Genomic DNA, 21,481 nt, shown 5'->3' with positions numbered 1-21,481 from the left:
TTGTTATTGACACTGAGGGCAGGATGAAATGCGGGTTGGGAACCAGGAAATGCCGGCTGCAGAACCCCCCGGGAAATTTTGGAAGAAGCAGCCAATTAAATGGCCACCTCCTGGACCCCTGTCCAATCAAGGTGGCGGATGGGTTCTGAGACTGGAGGGCCAAAAGGAGCCCCACCAGCACTGAAGGATCAGCAGCCCCACTCTCAGAGGTAGGCACTGCTGAAGGAGGTTGGTAAATGAAATGGCATCCCAAGATAGAGGTGCCTTCTGAAGAATTTTCCAACTTTAAAAAATGAAAAGGGGCACAGCTGCCAGACTGCCATTGTGGAGGGGGAGCCGTAACTGTGGCCCTCTGTCAATTGCAGCTACAGTGCTCGGTTAAGTTGAATGAGGCATCACTGGCCCCCTTGGCCTGTCACCAAGAGGCTTCCTCCATTCATTGGCTAGACCTCAGTCTCAGTGGGGTGGGGGGCATGAGCTGCCTGCAATCTGGAATATTCCAGTTGGCTTCTGATTCAGTGCCCTCAATGGACAATTTAATTGGCTACCTGCTGCTGACAGGTGGTTAACAGTCAACCCCCTCCTTCCAATGATGCAGCCTCCCTCAAATAGCTTGGAGGCAGGACCACGGTGACAGACTGGCAGGCCAGCCGCTAGTGGGAAATTGCTGGCATGCCTCCAGTCCCGCCTGGGATCGCCAGGAAAATTCATCCTTTTTACTCATTATCAACTGAAGAATTTCATAATGGGACATAATTCAAAAATAAAACACCTTGAGACATTGTTTTCACAATCAATTTAATTTACACTTGCAAAGCAATATAAGTAATACATTGAGACTAGAAGAATACATACATTTGTATAAGAGAAAACAAGCATAATTGTAAGTCTGTTCTAATATAAATCAGATTCTGAAGCCTTTTCCACAAAGTTGCAGTTTCATTCTGAGCTTTTTCCTTTTGTTTGGTAGAGCAAAGCTAAAATCTTCTTTCATTACACACTCTATTTCAAAAAGTATGTAAATTAATCCTACAATTGTAATGAAGTGGGTCATTCTAATCTGAGATTTCGAAAAGATTTCTCCAGATAGATAACTGCCCATCATAAATCGTCCAAAGCTGTCATTTAGTAAACATAGAATTTCCCAAATATTTAGTGTTGCTTTATATGAACAACAGGGGGAAATCTTCCCTCACATCTTACACATTCCCCCACATACATCAAAAGTTTGGCTTATTTTAATTCACTTATTATCCTTAATTTTAATATTTTCTCCAGTGATACCAATTTTATTTGAATTCAAGGATTTATGGTTAATTGTTATTGTCAGACTCTAAAGCAGGTATTTGCTTTTGCACCATTCTGAAATAGGTACCTTTTCTCTGCATTAATTCTTTGTGATTCCCCACCTCTATCACCATGCCCTTCTTGATGACAATTATTTTCTGTGCACTTTTCACAGTGCTCAAACGATGTGCTACAATAAGGATGGTGCAGTGTTTCTTCAACTTGGACAGTTCTTCTAGGACCTAAAATAGTGAGTAGATTTTTAATCCATGCCAACAACTAGAATTTGCTTATGTACACAGCGCGTTCAAAACATATCATTTTGAATTACTGCATTGAAAATGTTTACCAATGACAAGCACAAATTAATATTGTGGAAAACCAGTGAATTCGTAATGGAACACAAAGCCTTTCATGTCGATGTAGTAAATTAGCATAGAAATTTTTACATTGCATATAACAATCAAAAAAAAATTTGACCAATTTATTTTAGCTATAATGTACAACCATTTGTTACGAAACTAGGAAACAAAGAGGCAGACAAATCATCTGTCTGAGAAAAATTTCCATCAGCTTGACTATTCTTGGTTCCCAGTATGGTACCGGACAGTAAAAATAGAATCAATTATTCATAATGGACAATCGGTGTCCTTGTCATTGTGGTTCAGCTTGACTAATATTGTGAGGTTCTCTTGAGAGAAATATCTTATTTTAGTTTGGATACACTGAAACTATGATCTGAGAAAATAATAACAAATATCCTTTAAAGTGTTACAACAGGGCATCTCTAAATTGTGACAACTTGCAACACCCCTGATTTAAATTCAATATTAGTGTGTCCCAAGATGTGGGATTCTTAACATATTTAAAATAAAACAGCTCCATATATAGCGCTTTCAATAAAGAAAATGCTATGGAAAAGGCATAAATGGAATCCTGCATCGCGTAATTGTGAGATTGAACAATAGCATTCTGCAAACCTTCCCAGAAACAGAAATAGAAGTTAGTATAATATGGTATAGTATCACTACCTCTGCTCCTACCTCAGCCCTAAATCCTCAATTATGTCTTTGTCACCTCCAAACTTGACTGTTCCATGATCTCCTGGTAAGCCTTCAATACACCTCCATAAACTTCAGTGCAACGAAAATATTGCTAGTCATTTCCTAAGTTGCATCACACATGCCCATCTCTCCAGTGCTAGCAGACCCATATTGGCTCCTAATCACCCAATACCTACATCAACTTTTAAGTTGTCATCCTTAGGTTTCATTTCCTCTGTTTTCTCATGCCTCCCTCTCTGTAACCCCATAACTCTGACCCATTCTCTGCCCCCCTCCCCACCCTCGACCCGTCTGAATTCTATTCCCCCGATTCTGGCCTTTGGTGCATCCTCCACCTCACCATTGACACCAGTGTCTTTTCCTGCCTAGATTCCATGTTCTCAAATTTTCTCCCTAAAATCTCTCCAATTCTTTCTCCTCCTTCATGACTCTCATTAAGACAAATCTTTTAGCCACCTCTTCTTTTATCTTCTTGGTTTAGAATCCATCTTTTTCCTTTTGTCTCTGGGTAGCACCTTGAGATGTTTTTCTACATTAAAATGCTAGATGGACGGAAGTGGTTGTTGGTCTCTCCTAATCTTTCCTGAATCAGCATGTCCTTTCCTTGTATTTATTTGTTAAGTACTTAATGACACTTCCTTATGTTAAAGGTGAGAAGCTGTTACTAATGCGTGTCATGTTTGCCTACCTCACATTCACTTTCTCCATCCAATGCACTCGTAGCTTCATCCAGCAATAAAACCTGAGGATGACGAGCCAATGCACGAGCTATGGCAACTCTTTGCTTCTGGCCACCTGACAGCTTTGTGCCTTTCTCTCCCGCCTCTGATTAAGGAAGGCAGAAACTGGTTAGAAGATCTTACACACAAATTAAGTTAATGTTTTACATGCTGTGAGGTGATTTCCCCAGTATAGATTTGTTTCAGTCATCAACAGAAATAATCAAGTACACAGCTATATGGTATTGTTCAGGTTACTAGAAGAACTTTCCTTAACTTCTTCCTCACTGTTTTTTGAAATGGTGACTAACCCCAAGGAGCAAAGAGCACTGGTGATGCTTCAGCACCCTATGAAAGTGTTATTCTTCACAATAAACCTACTGTATAAGCATTGCCGGGAACATCATTATTCTACCATATTTGAAGTACTGTGCACTCCAATTACAAAGAAAACATGCTGCCAAAAAAGGGTTCTGATCGATTTCACTAGTTTCCTGCTGGTTTTATTGGCAGCAATTTACTGATTGCTGACTCATGTTTGGTCATTTTAATACTTCTTTAGTACACCTGAATTGGTACTTTCTCATTCTATTCAATTGTGGTTGGTTGCTAGTTTATGAATAAAATATTAGTCAGTTGCAAGTGTGGCAGGGAAATATGCAGATCTGACAAAGCGTTATGCCAGAGTGTGATAGGCATAGACATGAGTCTGACACTGTTTAAATAGATTTATGCAGATTTTGTTAGTCTCACAGCATGGCACTTCACAATCTTTTTTAATTCATTCATGGGATGTGAGCATTGCTGGCAAGACCAGTATTTATTGCCCGACCCGAATTGCCCCTGAGAAGGTGGTGCTCAGCCACTTTCTTGAACTGTTGTGGTCCATGTGGTGTAGGTACACCCACAGTGCCGTTCGGAAGGGAGTTCCAGGATTTTGACTCAGTGACACTGAAGGAACAGCCATATATTTCCAAGTTAGGATGGTGTGCGAGTTGGAGGGGAACTTGCAGGTGGTGCTGCTCCCGTGCGTCTGCTGCCCTTGTCTTTCGAGGTGGTAGTGATCACAGATTTGGAAAGTGCTGTTGAAGGAGCCTTAGTGAGTTGCTGCAGTGCATCTTGTATATGGTACGCACTGCTGCCACTGTGCAATGGTGGTGGAGGGAATGAATGTTTAAGGTGGTGGATGGGATGCCAGTCAAGTGGGCTACTTTGTCCTGAGGAGGAAATGGCATAGTATTGTCATTGGACTAGTAATCCAGAGACCAGGGCAATGATCTGGGGACCCGGGTTCGAATCCCGCCACAGCAGATGGTGGATTTTGAATGCAATAAAAATCTGGAATTAAAAGTCTGATGATGACAATTAAACTATTGTCAATGGTCATAAAAAGCCATCTGGTTCACAAATGTCCTTTAGGGTAGGCCTGGCTTGGTCCTACAAGTGACTCCAGACCCACCGCAATGTGGTTGACTCTTAGGTGCCCTCTGAAATGTCCAAGCAAGTCACTCAGTTGTATAAAACCGCTACAAAGACTCATAAAAGGAATGAAACCGGACGGACCACCCAGCATCGACCTAGGCACCGGAAACTGCAAACTCAGCCCTGTTGACCCTGCAAAGTCCTCCTTACTAACATCTGGAGGCTAGTGCCAAAATTGGGAGAGCTGTCTCACAGACTAGTCAAACAACAGCCTGACATAATCACCCTCATGGAATCATATCTAATGTCCCAGACACAACCATCACCATCCCAGCAGAGGTTGCGGCACATGGTATACAGTCTGGAGGGAGTTGCCCTGGGAGTCCTCAACATTGACTCTGGACCCCATGAAGTCTCATGGCATCAGGTCAAACATGCAAGGAAACCTCCTGCTGATTACCACATATCGCCCTCCCTCAGCTGATGAATCAGTGCTCCTCCATGTTGAACACCACTTAGCAAGGGTGCAGAATGTCCTCTGGGTGGGGGTGGTCAATGTCCATCACCAAGAGTGGCTCAGTAGCACCACTACTGACTGAGCTGGCTGAGTCTTAATGGACATAGCTGCTAGACTGGGTCTGCAGCAGGTGGTGAGGGATCCAACAAGAGGGAAAAACATACTTGGCCTCATCCTCACAAATCTGCCTGGCCGCAGATGCATCTGTCCATGACAGTATCGTAGGAGTGGCCACCACACAGTCGTCATGGAGACAAAGTCCCACCTTCACATTGAGGATACCCTCCACTGTGTTGTGTGGCACTACCACTGTGCTAAATGGGTTAGATCTCGAACAGATCTAGCAACTCAAGACTGAGAATCCATGAGGTGCTGTGGACCGTCAGCAGCAGCAGAATTGTGCTCGAACACAATCTGTAACCTCATGGTTCGGCGTATCCTCCACTCTACCATCAAGCCAGGGGATCTAAAAATGAGGTGTCAACCAGGTGAAGCTATAACACAGGCCTACTTGTATGCTAAACAGTATAAGCAGCAAGTGATAGACGAAGCTAATCGATCCCACAACCAACGGATCAGATCTAAGCCCTGCAGTCCAGCCACATCCAGTGGTGAATGGTTGACAATCAAACAACTCACTGGAGGAGGAGGCTCCACAAATATCCTCACCCTCAATGTTGGGGGAGCCGAGCACATCAATGCAAAAGATAAGGCTGAAGCATTTGTTACAATCTTCAGCCAGAAGTGCCAAGTGATCTCAGCTTCCTATGAAGATCCCCAGCATCACAGATGCCAGTCTCCTGCCAATTCGATTCACTCCAAGTGATATCAAGAAACGGCTGAAGGCACTGGATACTGCAAAGGATATGGGCCCTGACAATATTCCGGCAATAGAACTGAAGACCTGTGCTCCAGAACCTGCCGCACTCGTAGCCAAGCTGTTCCAGTGAGCTGAGTTACTCGCCCAGTACAGCTACAACACTGGCATCTACCCAAATATGTGGAAAATTGCCCAGTTATGTCCTGTACACAAAAAAAAGGACAAATCCAACCCGGCCAATTACCGCCCCATCAGTCTACTCTCCGTCATCAGTAAAGTAATGGAAGGGGTCATCAACAGTGCTATCAAGCAGCGCTTTCTCAGCAATAACGTGCTCACTGAGGTTAGTTAGGGTTAGGGTTAGTTAGGGTTCCGCCAGGGCCACTCAGCTCCTGACTTCATTACAGCCTTGGTTCAAACATTGCCTGGCACTTGTGTGGCATGAATGTTACTTGCCACTTGTCAGCCCAAGCCTGGATATTGCTGGTCTTGCTTCATTTGGGGAGTCACGAATGGTGCTGGACATTGTGCAATCATCAGCAAACATCCCCACCTCTGACCCTATGATGGAAGGAAGGTCATTGATGAAGCAGCTGAAGAAGGTTGGGCCAAGGACACTACCCTGAGGAACTCCTGCAGTGATGTGCTGGAGCTGAGATGACTGACCTCCAACAACCACAACTATCTTCCTTTGTGCTAGGTATGACTCCAACCAGTGGAGAGTTTTTCCCCTGATTCCCATTAACTCCAGTTTTGCTAGGGCTCCTTGATGCCACACTCGGTCAAATGCTGCCTTGATGTCAAGGGCAGTCACTCTCACCTCACCTCGGAAGTTCAGCTGTTTTGTGTATATTTGAATCAAGGCTGTAATGAGGCCAGGAGCTGAGTGGCCTTGGTGAAATCCAAGCTGGGCATCAGTGAGCAGGTTATTGCTAAGCAACTGCTGTTTGACAGCACTGTTCTTGACTGCTTCCATTACTTTACTGATCGAGAGTAGACTGATGGGGTGGTAATTGGCCAGGTTGGATTTGTCCTTCTTTTTCTGTACAGGACATACCTGGGCAATTTTCCACATAGCTGGGTAGATGCAAATGTTGTAGCTGTACTGCGGCGAGTAACTCACCTCCGGACTCCCCAAAGCCTGTCCACCATCTACAAGGCACAAGTCAGGAGTGTGATGGAATACTCCCCACTTGACTGGATGAGTGCAGCTCCCACAACACTCAAGAAGCTTGACACCATCCAGGACAAAGCAGCCCACTTGATTGGCACCACATGCACAAATATTCACTCCCTACACCACCAACGCACTGTAGCAGCAGTGTGTACCATCTACAAGATGCACTGCAGGAATTCACCAAGGCTCCTTAGACAACACCTTCCAAACCCATGACTACTACCTTCTAGAAGGAAAAGGGAAGCAGATACATGGGAACACCACCACCTGGAAGTTCCCCTCCAAGTCACTCACCATCTTGACTTGGAAATAGATCGCCATTCCTTCACTGTTACTGGGTCAAAATCCTGGAACTCCCTCCCTAACAGCACTGTGGGTGTACCTACACCACATGGACTGCAGCGGTTCATGAAGGCAGCTCACCACCACCTTCTCTGGGGCAATTAGGGATGGGCAATAAATGCTGGCCCAGCCAGCGAAGTCCCCATCCCGTGAATGAATGAAAAAAAGGATTCTGTCCAGCTTCTTGAGTGTTGTTGGAGCTGCACTCATCCAGGCAAGTGGAGAGTATTCCATCACACTCTTGACTTGTGCCTTGTAAATGGTGGACAGGCTTTGGGAAGTCAGGAGGTGAGTTACTCGCCGCAGAATTCCTAGCCTCTGACCTGCTCTTGTAGCCACAGTATTTATATGGCTAGTCCAGTTCAGTTTCTGGTCAATATTAACTCCCAGCATGTTGATGATGGGGATTCAGCAACGGTAATGTCATTGAATGTCAAGGGGAGATTGTTGGATTCTCTCTTGTTGGTGATGGCACTTGAGTGGCACAGATGTTATTTGCTACCTATCCACCAAATCTATATCACCTTCCACACTATATATGGATCGTGTTAGCAGAAGAAATTACAATGCTTATCCGAGGGTTGCATTGTTCAGATACTTTAATACAAACCTCAGTCTTGAGCAAGAAAGAAGCAGATCTGATCATTGCTGTAAATATGAAATGAGATAGTTTAGGGCTGTTTTAATGCAATTATTTTGAGGGGAGGGGTTTGTCAAAAATTTGATATTTCAGAACACCAGTGGTATCAACACCTGTAATCAATTTAATGAGTTTTACCTGTATCGTAGCCATCTTTCAGTTCAGTAATAAATTCATGCGCATTAGCTGTCTTGGAAGCCTGTATGATTAAATCCATGGAACAGTCCTGGAGGCCATATGAAATATTTTCTCGTATTGATCGGGCAAACAACACTGGTTCCTGACCAACCATAGCAACCTTTAACAAGAATTTTTAAAAAGGTTTCATCAAAATGTTATGTACAAAGTTGTATCACAATAATTGGAAATGGGAAGGTTATATAAACAAATTTGCATAAATGGCGATAGATTAAAATAATATCCTTTCATCGTTAGGAGATAGACTTCAGATGTTACATTTTTTCTTTGCACATTGATAATTCCTCTTGGTAACCAACACAACCAGCCTTCAGTACTGAAGACTGTGCCAGATAGGACTTTGCCATTATTTTTGCAGCCTTGATTTGGACACTTTCCCCAGCATTTCAGCTTTATCACTGTTGGATATTTACAAACTCTGAGTAGTTTGAGTATCTTCAGGGCAGTGCAAGTCCACATTGAACTGGGTGATCATCCAGTAAAATTTCACCAGCCTGTGGGTTATAGAAATTCTCCATCAGGTGCACACAATGTTCATAGTGTGTTTTTAAAATATCATTCATGGTTTGTGGGCATTGCTGGTAAGGTCAGCATTTATTGCCCATCCCTAACCACCCTTGAGAAGGTGGTGGTGAGTTTCCCTCCATGACATATTTGAACTTCCATTCCTGTTTATGCATCCCCACATGACTCAGCCATGTAATTGCAAAGAACCGTTGGACAAACATCACTCTTCCTGCATAGAAATGGAAGAATGGGGTCTCTGGCTCACTTCCTAATAGTCAACTAAAGAATGACAATAAACTGAGCTGTAGATACCTGCCTGCTTTGTCTAATTGAGAATGGAGAAACTGCCAGGGTGAAACTAATACTATCACTGTGGCACCACAATATACTGTTTTAAACACTTATCAACCATATGTTGATTGAAGCCTCATTCCTTCCTGAGGGCTCATTTTAATGGTGGTGGCTGTAATTGCAGGACAGCAGAGCACCCACCTAAGTGAAAAGGTGACCCTTTGGGGTCCCGTGATGCAAATATATTAGGACTTAACCAGGCAAGACAAGCACCTTGCACAGGCACCCAGTTACAGGTGCTGGTCCCGCCAAGCAGAAGCACAAAATGAAAGTCCTCATTTGCTTTTATGGGTCAGGAGAACCAGAAGTGATCCTCTGGGTTCCACAAAAGCAATCAGGACTGTTACTGTGCCAAATATCCTATACTGCCCCCACAACCACCCTGGTCCTATCTTTTGAGCCAACATACTCAATATGAATGAAAACTCCAATGAGCTGTTGGTCAGCTCTGCCACCTTCTAACATCACACTGGTTGCAAAGGTTTGCCTTTAAATAATAACTTGATGGTCCCTTCACTTTACCTCAAAAAGCATTAAAGTTATATTGTGTGACATTGACCTAAAAAGATTAGGGGCAGAATTTAGTCCTTGGATGGCGGGCGGGCAGCCGACCCCCACCGCCGAAACAGGGTCCGCCACCATTTTGAGTGGGCGGGCCAATTAAGGGCCCCCCCCCCAGCGGCCTGCCCGTTGGGAAGCGCTATGCACTTCCTGTGTGGGGGGTGAAGGGATTCCCCATCTGTCAAAGAGCGCACTGCTCCCTGAGGCAAAGTCCTGTCTCAGGGAGTTTAGTGAAAGGTAAGTAAAGTCAAAAAATAGAGACATTTTAAAATTATTAACATGTCCCCCTCATGTGACAATGTCACACGAGATGGGACATGTTGATAACAAACTCATAAAGTTTAGTAAATTTTTACAAAACGGTAATGAAACTTCATCCCGCCAGTGGATGAAGTTTCATTAATAATCTACAGGCCGCTGGGGCTCCTGGCCTGCCCGCCAGCCTTAAGGTTGTCCCGGGCAGGGCATTTAACTATCTTAACGAGCCTGTCAATGGCCTTAATTGGCCATTGACAGGTCAGCGGGCGGACAGCTGATTTCACTGTCCGCCCGCCTTCCTTAAGATTTAAATGGCTCCGGATGATGTCGGGGATTCCTCCCCACGTCATCCCACGTCATTTTCCCCTCGGCAAGCGGGCCCCGCCCCCAAACTGCCGAGGGGAAAATCCTGGCTTAGGAGCGGAATTTTCCCCTCCTGTCCACAGTGGGTTTCATGGCAGGTGGGAGCGGAAAACTTGGAGAGAGGCCAAAATTTGGGCTTCCCCCGACGGGTAAACAGTTTGGAATTTTCCCTTCACCTCTTTCATGGTGAGTTGATAGTGGGCTGGGTATCCCACTGATCAGTGTTGACCATTTGCATACGTTACCATCTCATGAATGCTCATTAAATATGCTACTCACCAGAATTATGTTCCCCCTTCCAATCTTGCGTCATGCCAGTGGGAATTCAGACTGGTCTGAAACACGTTTGAAGATGAGTGGTGTGCATCAGTCAGAGCCCTCACTTCTCTTGAGACTTTGAGGTGAGTGCAACATTCAACGCCTACCTGCAACAGCGCTGCGCTGGTTTGTCAGCAATGACAGTGGAACACCATACTGGTGGGGGTGCAGGGTTGGTCTGCTCCCAATCGATGCCTCCATACTCTGGGAGGACACCTCTGTGCAGTGACTCTCAGGCAGGGCTGCACCCTCAAACAGAGACTAGCATTGCAACGGGAGTGGGGGCGAGGGGGCTAAGAATGACAGAGACATGGGGGTCAATAGGGGTATGAAGGGGTTGGAAGGGGCTAGGGGAGAGGCAATGGACACACAGCAATGGGGTATGAAGGGGTTGGAAGGGGGAACAATGGTAGGCAGAGGGGAGACCAGGGTGGGGAAGCTGCAGCCCGACAAGGAAAACTGGAACAAAGACACACAAGGGAGTGGATGGGAATTGAACTGTTTGAATGGGAGGGGATGTACACAGACTTCGGAATAGGTGTTAGTGTAGCACAAGAGGGATGGGTTGCATATAGACTGATGGATGGGGAGTTGGGGGAAGGGAAATTGTGTTGTGATAAGTCATGAGGGAATGGGAGAGCTCATTGAAAGGCAGCCATAGTTCTTGGTCTGGGGCCAACAGGTCATGGCGAGAGAGTAAAGGCAGCCTTGGGGCTCTGTGGACCTCATAGTCAGGGTGAGAGATTAAAGGCAGTCCTGGAGTTTCACAGACCATGCTACAGGGATATGCATGGCACACACATTGTACCCTTGATCCAGGGAGGGGCAAGGCCTTTGTGCTCACTTGGGATAAGACACAGGTAGGCGTGCAGGGTGTGTTCACAGTTGGTGGCCACGGGCTTGTGTGGCTCAGTACTGGGCTGCAGATGGGATGGTCATGGTCATGGGAGGCATCTGCAACCTGTAAATGGGGAAAATGTAATAAAGTGGAGGGAGTACTCAAAGCTATCTTGGGAGGGGTGTCCTCTGAATGTGACCGTGCACACAGCCTCTGGATGAGGGAGGGTGAGGTCCACATGGGGTATGGGCATGTGATGGGTTCAGGGGGGAGGGTTGGAAAGTCCACCACAATGACATGGGATCCACTGTTACTGAGGGAGGCTGTAGAATAACTGGAGGGAGATCCACCTACACATTGTTAGGTTCTAGGAAAACTGGAGGGACTCTGACAGCGGGGAGGGTCGAAGCTGATCTCAAAATTAAAATGGAGCACCACCATCTTCAATCAATGAAGTAATTGCACAGTTTGAAATCGGAACTAGAAATGATTCTGCGCTGGAGGGGTCTGAGCTAGTGTGGGAGGAGACCACAGCTGGATTAAAGGGCCCTTTCAGGGGGCACCCTCAAACTTCTTAGAGTCACAACATTGAAGTGGAGTCAGAGCTGAGAGAAAAGAAGAATACTTCCTTGAGAAGGTGCAATTGGAGCCAATGTCTTTTGGTGCAAATTAACAAGAGACTGCAGGAGTCATTGGTTTCACAATACAGTTTCTCCATTTCGGCATTAACACACAGGGGTGTGAAATTTGGGAATGGAGGCAACTGTTAAGGAGGCACATCTGCCAGATCATCAATGAAATCCTCTAATGTGCTTTCTCCATTGGCATAGATAACAGACCAAAGGGCATCCAGTCAATGCTCATGTGCAAGTGAACCTTAATCAGATTCCAGGTCAGAGATTGCAGGAATGAGTTTGGAAAGGTGATATTAATGTCATTAAGGCGTCCAAACCTTTTCCAACCTCTGTGGGATTGAGATGTCAAGTATCAGGGTTAACATCCAGTTTACACTTCACCTGCAAGGCTGTGTCAGCAACAAGGCTAGAAGCACAGGCACAGCTCTAGGGCAATGACAGTGGTTTCTGTTTGTGAGTGGGAGCTTTCCTATTTTTCCCCGTTATTCATTACTCTGCTTTATCCGTCAGTCCACAGGGACGAGGAGGAAAGAATAATGGGGCCTGGGGTAATGCTGCTTTCTTGATGGTACTTGTGGAATGGAGGAGGAGGAGAATGGACCACCTCCACTGAGCGCAGCTTCAGCAGAGGCCCCGCCTCCACTGAGGGCAGCTTCGGGAGAGGCCCCGCCTCCACTGAGGGCAGCTTTGGGAGAGGCCCCGCCTCCACTGAGCGCAGCTTCGGGAGAGGCCCCGCCTCCACTGAGCGCAGCTTCGGGAGAGGCCCCGCCTCCACTGAGGGCAGCTTCGGGAGAGGCCCCGCCTCCACTGAGCGCAGCTTCGGGAGAGGCCCCGCCTCCACTGAGCGCAGCTTCGGCAGAGGGCCCGCCTCCACTGAGCGCAGCTTCGGGAGAGGCCCCGCCTCCACTGAGCGCAGCTTCGGGAGAGGCCCCGCCTCCACTGAGCGCAGCTTCGGGAGAGGCCCCGCCTCCACTGAGCGCAGCTTCGGGAGAGGCCCCGCCTCAGGTCCAGGGCCCAGGAGAACCCCAGCAAGAACCAAAGCACGAAAAGGTTAAACCCATACCACGGAGGCGACTCATGCAACCAAAGGTCTGCGGGAGAAGATTTTCTTATCTAGAGATGAGTGAGAGACAATGCTGCAGAAACCTGCGCTTGTCCAAAGATGTGGTGGATCATATCTGCCACATTCTGAGGGAGGATTTAATGCCCCATGGACTGGGAGGACATCCCCTGCCAGTGCCCCTGAAGGTCACCACTGTGCTCCATTGTTTTGCCTGCGGGATGTTCCGGGGATCCACAGGGGACCTATGCGGCATCTCACAGTCCTCAGCACATAAATGTATCAAGGAGGTGACGGATGCCCTCTACCGTAAGGCTCATCTTTATGTGAAGTTCACACTCGATGAAGCTAGCCAGGCTGTTAGATTTCTGGGGTTTGCAGCTACCTCAGGATTCCCTAGAGTACAGGATGCAATCGATTGCACACATGTGGCATTGAGAGCTCCATGGCAGCAGCCCCTGATGTTCATTAACAGAAAGGGTTCCACTCCCCGAATGCTCAACTGGTGTACGATCATCAGAAGCACATCATACATGTTTGCGCCAGGTACTCTGGGAGTTCCCATGACTCATAAACCCTGAGTCACTCCCAGGTTCCTCACACATTCAAAGGGCATCAGCGATTACAGGCCTGGCTGCATGGGGATAAGGGGTACCCCCTCAAACGATAGCTCATGACACCCATGTGTCGTTCTCAAGAGTGCCTCGGAGGAGAGGTACAATGCAATGCATAGCTGCACAATCCATCATTGATTAGACCATTGGCATCCTGAAGATGCGCTTCTGATGTTTGGACCGCTCAGGTGGGTTTCTGCAGTACTTTCCACATAGGGTGTCCCGCATAGTCATGGTCTGTTGCGCCCTTCACAACCTGGCACATCAAAGGGGGGATCCCTTGCCAGAGGGAGACAAGGAGGAGGTTGAGAGCTCCTCGGACAATGAAGAGCAGGAAGGGCAGGAACACGAAGAGAGAGAGACGAGGGTCACCTTCCACGTGAGGATGCCATTGCAGAAGCACAGTGTGGAACATATGCCTGTGCCACATTGATTGCCACAAGATTCCAGGAGGAGTAAGGTACAGGCAACAGGGGATGACCACATTCCCGCTGTCCCTGAATGGAATGCTAGTGCAGTGAAAGGGCTTTACAACCAGTAGCATCAAGAGCAAGTTCTGCATTTGGACTTGCACCTCCAACCCTCATGATTCACCAGACCCCAATCTTTGGAAAGGTCAGCAGTGCACTCTGTATCCATGCGCTCTGGGAAGTGAAAGTTGACACAACAGCACAAACGGTGCATCAAAGGACTTGATGCAGTCATCGCCACCTCAATGAGAAACCACAACGGACAATGAGATGAGCGCATGGTTGGAGATATCTTCATGGCATCAGCTCTTGTGCTTTAGCACTATCACTGAGGAGACACAACTGCAGCTATCCCATCAAAGCTGCTGAGCAGCCCTCACACAATGTTGTCTCATTGAATAAAGGTTACAAACACATTTAGCACACACTTTCAATAAAAATTTTGACACATCTCCCTGACATCACACAAGGATCTGGCAACTATCTTGAGTGAGGTAGATATCACATGAATGTGAGGCTCACAAAGGGAGGTGATCACTGAGTGGGAGGATGGCTCACCCTCGCAATAAGAAGGCACTAAATGCATATTCATGATGCCTTCAAATGACAAGACCATTCTCATGAACAGCAAATGTATTTACAAATGTGCAAGATATGTACAGTCATTGAACACCTGTGACCCAGAAGCGATGTCAATATTTCTTAATTTTCCTAATGCTACCGCTACGCCTCGGTGCAGCCCCAACATCCACAGCAGAGGTGGAGGCAGCCTGCTGACTGCTACGTCCTATTGCCTGTAATGATCTTTGCGGATGTTCCCTGGTGGCCTGAAACCTGGAGGGCCCTGGCCTGATAAGGGTTACCTGCTCAGGGGCAGATACACCCTCCTTGGCCTGGCCAGCTGGAGTTGATGGGGTCACTGGCAGAGGGCTTTCAGAGGGGCTGGCCACCCTTAGAGTGTCCTGTGTGGAGGCCCCCAGGGTGTCCGGCTGATGCTCCTCCTTCTGTGGGTGCTCATGGGCCCCTCCCTGACTCCTTGAGGAGAAGGGGCACCTGGAAGGATGTTGAGGTCCCCTGCCCCCTCTTGCATAGCCACTGATAGATCCTACTAATGCCTATAGCGATGGAGTGCAGATCTGAGTGCAAATCTGGCAAAGCCTGCTTGACCAAGGTCTCCAAGGTGGACGCCATCCTTCCTATGGTGACCTCAAGGCACTTGTATGTTGGATACACAACATCGGACTCCTCCATCCTTCGCTCTAGTCTGCTGCGTTTTTTCTCACATTTCTGCCTGACATTCCCCCATCTGTCATTCCATCTCCAGCATTATCTCAGTGGCTGCTCACAAGCTGATATCTGACTCAGACTCAGCGGGTGCCTGACCATCAGCAGTCCTCCAAGTTCCAAATACCTGGGCTTTCATTGCCTCTGACTGCTGTGGAGACGTGCGATTAAAGGGTTGTCCAGTAAGTTACCCCGAGCCTAATCTAGGAGTATGAGCCACTGAGGTTTGTATCTCTGCTTTGGTGGAGGGTGCAGGTGAACACAGTGACGATTCTTCTTTGGATGGCTCCTCAGTATCCTCCTCTGCGGTGAGCTGGGGGCTGGGGCTGGGGCTTATGTTGGCTCTCCTAGTGTCCCTGGACCTGCTGGTGCCCGTCAGAGAGGGAAGACAGATTTAGTTCATGAGCAGGCAGAATGCAAGATTGCATGACACTCACAGTGAATGTCAGGGTGCGATCAGCTCATGGAGTGCTCATTCGTACTGGGTTGCTGGGAGAAGCCGATCTCGCCTTCCCCACAGGAGCGATCCCTATCCTCTCCAGCCAGTTCAGCGGCATCCTCCACGAATGTAGTGAGCTCAGTTGTGTTGCCCGTCCTTCCTCCCATCTGGAATTTTTCCTTTATGTTGGCCTGCGTGAAGACAAAGGGATGGAATGTGAAGAGAAGGGATAGAGCCGAGGTTGGGAAGCATGCATGCCTGCTGTGTGTGCTGAACCCCCACCCCGAGTAAGGGCTGAGGATGGAGTTTGTGCAGCATGATAGACGAGATGGTGGTGAGGTGAAAGTGCCCATGAGACAATCAGTGCTGACATGACTCCCCAGCTAATATTTTGTGAGATCCCTGAACAGTGTAGCCCTTTGAGTGCATGATGCCATGATGAGAGTGTGAGACTGGAGTGAGCTGCACTGTCTTCCTGCACTTGATAGCGTTCCGGGGGTCGTTGCCATCCACGCTGACCTCCTCTGCCACTGCCTCCCAGGACGGCGAGGTGAGGCTGGTGTGCTTCCTGGAGCCATCCTGGGGTATAGGATATCCCGATGCTCACGTACGCCTCTTACCAAAGCCTCGAGGGAGTCGTGGCTAAACCTTGGGACAGCCTTCTTATGCTTCTGCCACGGAGACATCTCTGTGGGTCTCCTGAGGACAGCTGGGCTGGAGAGAGTGAAATGAGTGCTCTCGGGTGGCTTCTAAATATGGCACTCGGATTTTCAACCCTGTTAGGTAATGGCAAGGCAGACAAATCAGTTCCTGACCAGCCATGTGAGATACTCGCCTATGCACAATTAATTAGCTTCTGAGTGCAAAGTTGGGGACAATTTCCCGACACTCTGACCATCGAGAAACGTGCTGCGGAACCAGCCCACCACGGCACTTAGTTTCAAAAATGAAAAGTCCGTCTGAAAATTTGCTTTGATTTATCTTGGTAGAGCCATTAACCTAATTAAAACACGTGTTAATGCCAGCATTAAAATATCATGTAAGCTTCTTGGCATTTATCTGCCAAAGTCATCAACAGTGATTTCTAGGATGTGGTATATAATAATAAACAACAGACTAACCTTTAAAGATTCAGTAACCAAACCCTAACACCTACCTTGGAGTGAATGTACTTATAATCATAATCTTCAACTGAGCGGTCATCTAGTAAAATTTTACCAGCCTGTGGGGTGTAGAAATTCTCTATCAGCTGCACACAAGAGCTCTTCCCACTCCCTGAAACACCCACCAGAGCTGTAATTTCACCAGGACATAGTGTGAAAGATATATTCTGTAAAAACAACAGACGTTTGATTATTGTTTGCTAAAAGGAAACAAAGTTAAGACCTCTAAAGTATTAATCATTTTAGCCACATGCACTAATTTTAGTAGAAAACACACAAAATACAGGAAAGGCCATCAACTTGAAACATTTAGGGCAGAATTCAGAATCCACAGGTGGGATGAGGTTTCCAAAAGCAAATAAAAATAAATTAAAAGTTTTAAAATTTGATTAATAACATATCTCTGCTCATGTGACAGAGTCACATGAGGGGACATGTTTTATCACATTTTTCAATTCTTTATTTTTTTTTAAAAAGCTCTTGATCTCCCTGAGGGAGCTCTGTGCCTCAGGGAGATTCTGAAGGGTGCGAAGTTCACGCTCGCCCTCCCCCCCCCCCCCCACCTTGCACAGGCAGCGCTAAGCGCTGCCGCTCGCGTTTCACACTGCGCGGGCCTTCATTGGTTCGCCAGTGTGAAATCACCTTCCAGCCTCGATCGCGGGTGGCGGTCAGCTTCCTGGCTGTTAATGCCTGTCCCGCTGAGCCTGCCCGCCAAGGTAAAAATTTTGCCCTAATTATTTCTCTCTCCGCAGATGCTGTCAGACCTGCTGAGTATTTCCAGCATTTTCTGTTTTTAACACAAATAACTGGCACTTCATTTGTGGATATTTACTGAGCAGACACCTCCTGCCGGTCAGTAACCAAGGAATTAAAACGCTCACACACTCTGCTTTATGTCTTACTATTTTACCAACAAATGCACAAAAAGGTTAAAGTTCACATTCATTCACTGTGTGAATGTGTGTATTGAGATCACAGATCCACTGATTACATCTATTATTCATTTTTTATTTACTCCTCAGAAGTGCATCTGAATTCCCAATTGGCCACGTGTGGCCAGTGGCTAACGTCACTCGCCCAACATCCATGCGCGTCATTTCACGCTCGAGCAGGTTGGGCACGTGCCCGGCTGCTGTGGTGAAAATTCTGCCCTTAATGTTTCAGGCTGATGGCCTTTCCTATATTTTGCGTGTTTTATACTAAAATTAGTGCATGTGGCTAAAATGGCAATACAGTTCTAGAGCAGCTCCTTCTGACGGACAGATTTGTAAAAGGGAAACCTGCAAACTACTGAGACTTTAGGTAAGAATTGTTAGCTATGCTGGGTGTAGCAGGGCTGAACTGGGTGAGGTGGTGGAGGCCATTGTTACGAATATTGAGTTTGTGGCTCATATGTATACTTTAGAGGTTATTAAAATTCTGGACTTTAGAGATTGCCAGAACACCTAAAGAAATGGCAGTTCAAATGATAACCCATGTTTGTTTAATAAAGTCAGAATAGAAAGGTAAGATCTATAAAACAGCTGGTGGGCATACTTAGCTAAAGAGGTGGATGTCTGCAATCCTTGCAACAAGTGCATTCCAGAGAGGTGTTTCTGTTTTGGGAATCAGAACTAAATTGGTTTATAAACATTTAGTGGTACCTGAAAGGTTGTAAAACCCATTTACTTCATCAGATTAAAGAAGAAATTGTAAATGAGGGATAATAAATCTAAAGGTTGGTTTGAGGACAACCCAGAGCAGGCTATGTCATCATGGAGATGGGTAGAGCGTAGAAGAGTTCTCTGGTCTCATTTTTTCGGGGTGTTTGCAGACAGAGTTAGCTGCATTTTGGACCTGGTGTGGTCTGCAGCTCACTAAGTGATAGCCAAAGTAAACTATAGCTAGCTAGGCCTGCGCTGTAAGGAGAGCAAGAAACAAACTTCATCATTCACCATGTGGAATGCGGGGAGGCTTAATCCCAGATTGAATTTTGTGAGTGAACATAATCTGGAAGATTGCCTAGTTTGAAACTAGTTGAAGAATCTATAGTGGTCCTCATAGAGTCTTGTACCAAAGAAAACAACAAGCAGATTAACTTGGAAGTATTGAAAGTAACCAGAACAAAGGACTCGGGCATCCACAGTCAAGACAGGGATGGTATGGTTAAAAAAAAGTGAAATCTTTTGTTGTAGTTTGATTGGTTAAAATAAAGTATTTGGATTTCTATTTAAATCCCTAACTGGATTGTAATGGCTGCTGTTTTTGATAGCTGGCGTAAATGTTGCCCTGAATTTGCATGGCTGCGGGCCCTTAATCATATCTTCCTATGAAACAGCGATCGTTCCCAGAGGGTTGTCTGATGTAAACCCACCAAATAGATATGTAGGTGGATTTAGTAAAATCTAAGTTGGATACACTGGCTCACTTAGTATTGGTGAAGGGGCAAGCAGAAAAATCAGTCCCTTTATCTTCAGCAGCAGCAATGTACAATTCAATGGGCAGAATGTTACGGCCCCGTCGTGACGGGGGTGGGGATGTAAAATGCACGGACTGTTCAAAAGTCCATTGATTTCGGTGGGACCAGAAAATCCTGCTGTTGGGAGGGGATATAAAATTCCGCCCAATATTTCAGCTTCATTGGGGCAACTTACATTGAGAATTTTGTTTTGCAGCCTATTAGGGTATGCAAAAGTGACATTCTTAAATGTGACTTCACCCTTCAGAGTTTCTGGAATGAATGTTCCAATCTTTTTCTGGGTTGGTTTATTGTCGATGTACGCAAAGATGTTTTCCGCCACACCAATTCCTTGAATCATCCCAGTAAATGAAGTGCTGATGTTCTGAAATAAAAGAAAATACCTGTTTTAATTAATTCAATGTCTAGTATTTCTTCAAAGGTCAGTATTTTATTTGGTATGAAATTGCTTGAATAGAACACTAACCTGAAGAGCATCAGCGAGCACCACCTGATAAAGGAAGACGGAGATTAGATCACCAGATGTCATTTTGTCAATCAGGACAAGGTGCCCACCATACAACACTGTGGTGAGCTGGAGAAAAACCTGAAAAGCCTGCGGAGAAAAAGTGCAATTAGTGAGAAGCAATTAGCCTATTTCTATCTTCAAAATAGGCACAGAAAAATAGAAATAGAAAATTGGCTGACATTTCAGGTACAAAACCTTCCTCAGAACAGAAAGATATTAGAGATGAACATCATTTAAGAAGGAAGAGAACAAGGGTAATTGGAGGAACATGGTCAGAGAAAAGATCAGAAAATGGTTTAAAGGCAGAAGTGATAGATGTTCAGGTTCAAGTCATGTCAGGCAGAATGAGGGAGGAAAGAAGCCTTACCACAAATGGCTACTGAGACACAGACACAATTTAAAGAGAGACCTTTTCTTCATCATTCTTTCTGAGATCGGGATGACACTGGCATGACTGGCAATTATTACTCATTCCTAGTTGCCCTGGGGAAATGATACTGGACTGCCTTCTGGAACTGTTACAGTGCAGTAGTTTGATAGAACCAAGAGTCAGCAAGTTTGGTGAGCATGTAATGATGGAAGGTTTGCTTCACTAAAGGACACTAATGAACCAATTGAAATTTTGTGATAACCCGAAAACTTCATGGTCACTTTTACTATTCCAAGCTTTTTATCTCCTAATTAAATGAGCTGAAAGTGATGCTCAAAGCAGCATCTGACTGAGTGTGGCATCAAGGAGCCCTAGCAAAATTTAGGTCAATGGGAATCAGGGAGAAAGCTCTCCACTTGTTAGAATACATGCAATTTTTATTCTTTCATAGGATGTGGGTGTCACTGGCAAGGCCAATATTTGTTGCCCATCCTTAATTGACCAAGAGAAGGTGGTGGTGAGCTGCCTTCATGAACCGCTGCAGTCCACGTGGTGTAGGTACGCCCACAGTGAAGTTAGGAAGGGAGTTTCAGGATTTTGACCTAGCAACAGTGAAGGAACGGCGATATATTTCCAAGTTAAGATGATGTGTGGCTTGGAGGGGAACTTGCAGGTAGTGGTGTTCCCATGCATCTGCTGCCTTTGTCCTTCTAGATTATAGAGGTCGCAGGTTTGGAAGATGCTATCAAAGGAGCCTTGGTGAGTTGCTGCAGTGCATCTTGTAGATTGTACACACTGCCTCTACTGTGCATCAGTTTTGGAGAAATTGAACATTTAGGTTTGAGGTTGGGGTGCTAAACAAGTGGCTGCTTTGTCCTGGATGATGTTGAGCTTCTTGGGTGTTGTGGGAGCTGCACTCATCCAGGCAAGTGGGGAGTATTCCACCACACTCCTGACTTGTGCCTTGTAGATGGTGCACAGGATTTGGGGAGTCAGGAGGTGAGTTATTCACCACAGAATTCCCAGCCTCTGACCTGCTCTTGTAACCATAGTATTTATATGGCTGGTCCAGTTCAGGTTCTGGTCAATGATAACTCA

The 21,481-nt window shown here is 46.2% G+C and overlaps 1 protein-coding gene across 3 annotated transcripts in view; it reads right to left on the bottom strand.

The window, feature by feature from the left end:
- Positions 1-781: 781 nt before the first annotated feature.
- Positions 782-21,481, bottom strand: part of LOC144687933 (ABC-type oligopeptide transporter ABCB9-like) — a 68,829-nt gene continuing 48,129 nt past the window's right edge. For all 3 annotated transcript variants that reach the window (XM_078554561.1, XM_078554560.1, XM_078554562.1), the window contains 6 exons: positions 19,972-20,100; positions 19,681-19,869; positions 17,041-17,214; positions 8,127-8,286; positions 3,040-3,176; positions 782-1,529 (listed from right to left, as the gene is read on the bottom strand). In XM_078554561.1, the coding sequence (XP_078410687.1) occupies positions 1,314-1,529; positions 3,040-3,176; positions 8,127-8,286; positions 17,041-17,214; positions 19,681-19,869; positions 19,972-20,100 (1,005 nt within the window). In that variant the 3' untranslated portion in view covers positions 782-1,313. The remainder of the gene's footprint in view (positions 1,530-3,039; positions 3,177-8,126; positions 8,287-17,040; positions 17,215-19,680; positions 19,870-19,971; positions 20,101-21,481) is intronic.

This window comes from Cetorhinus maximus, chromosome 12 (assembly GCF_964194155.1).
Source record: "Cetorhinus maximus chromosome 12, sCetMax3.hap1.1, whole genome shotgun sequence".
In the NCBI taxonomy this organism is placed as follows: Eukaryota; Metazoa; Chordata; class Chondrichthyes; order Lamniformes; family Cetorhinidae; genus Cetorhinus; species Cetorhinus maximus.
The sequence above is the reverse complement of the archived record's forward strand: the minus strand, read 5'-3'. Positions and strand labels throughout refer to the sequence as shown.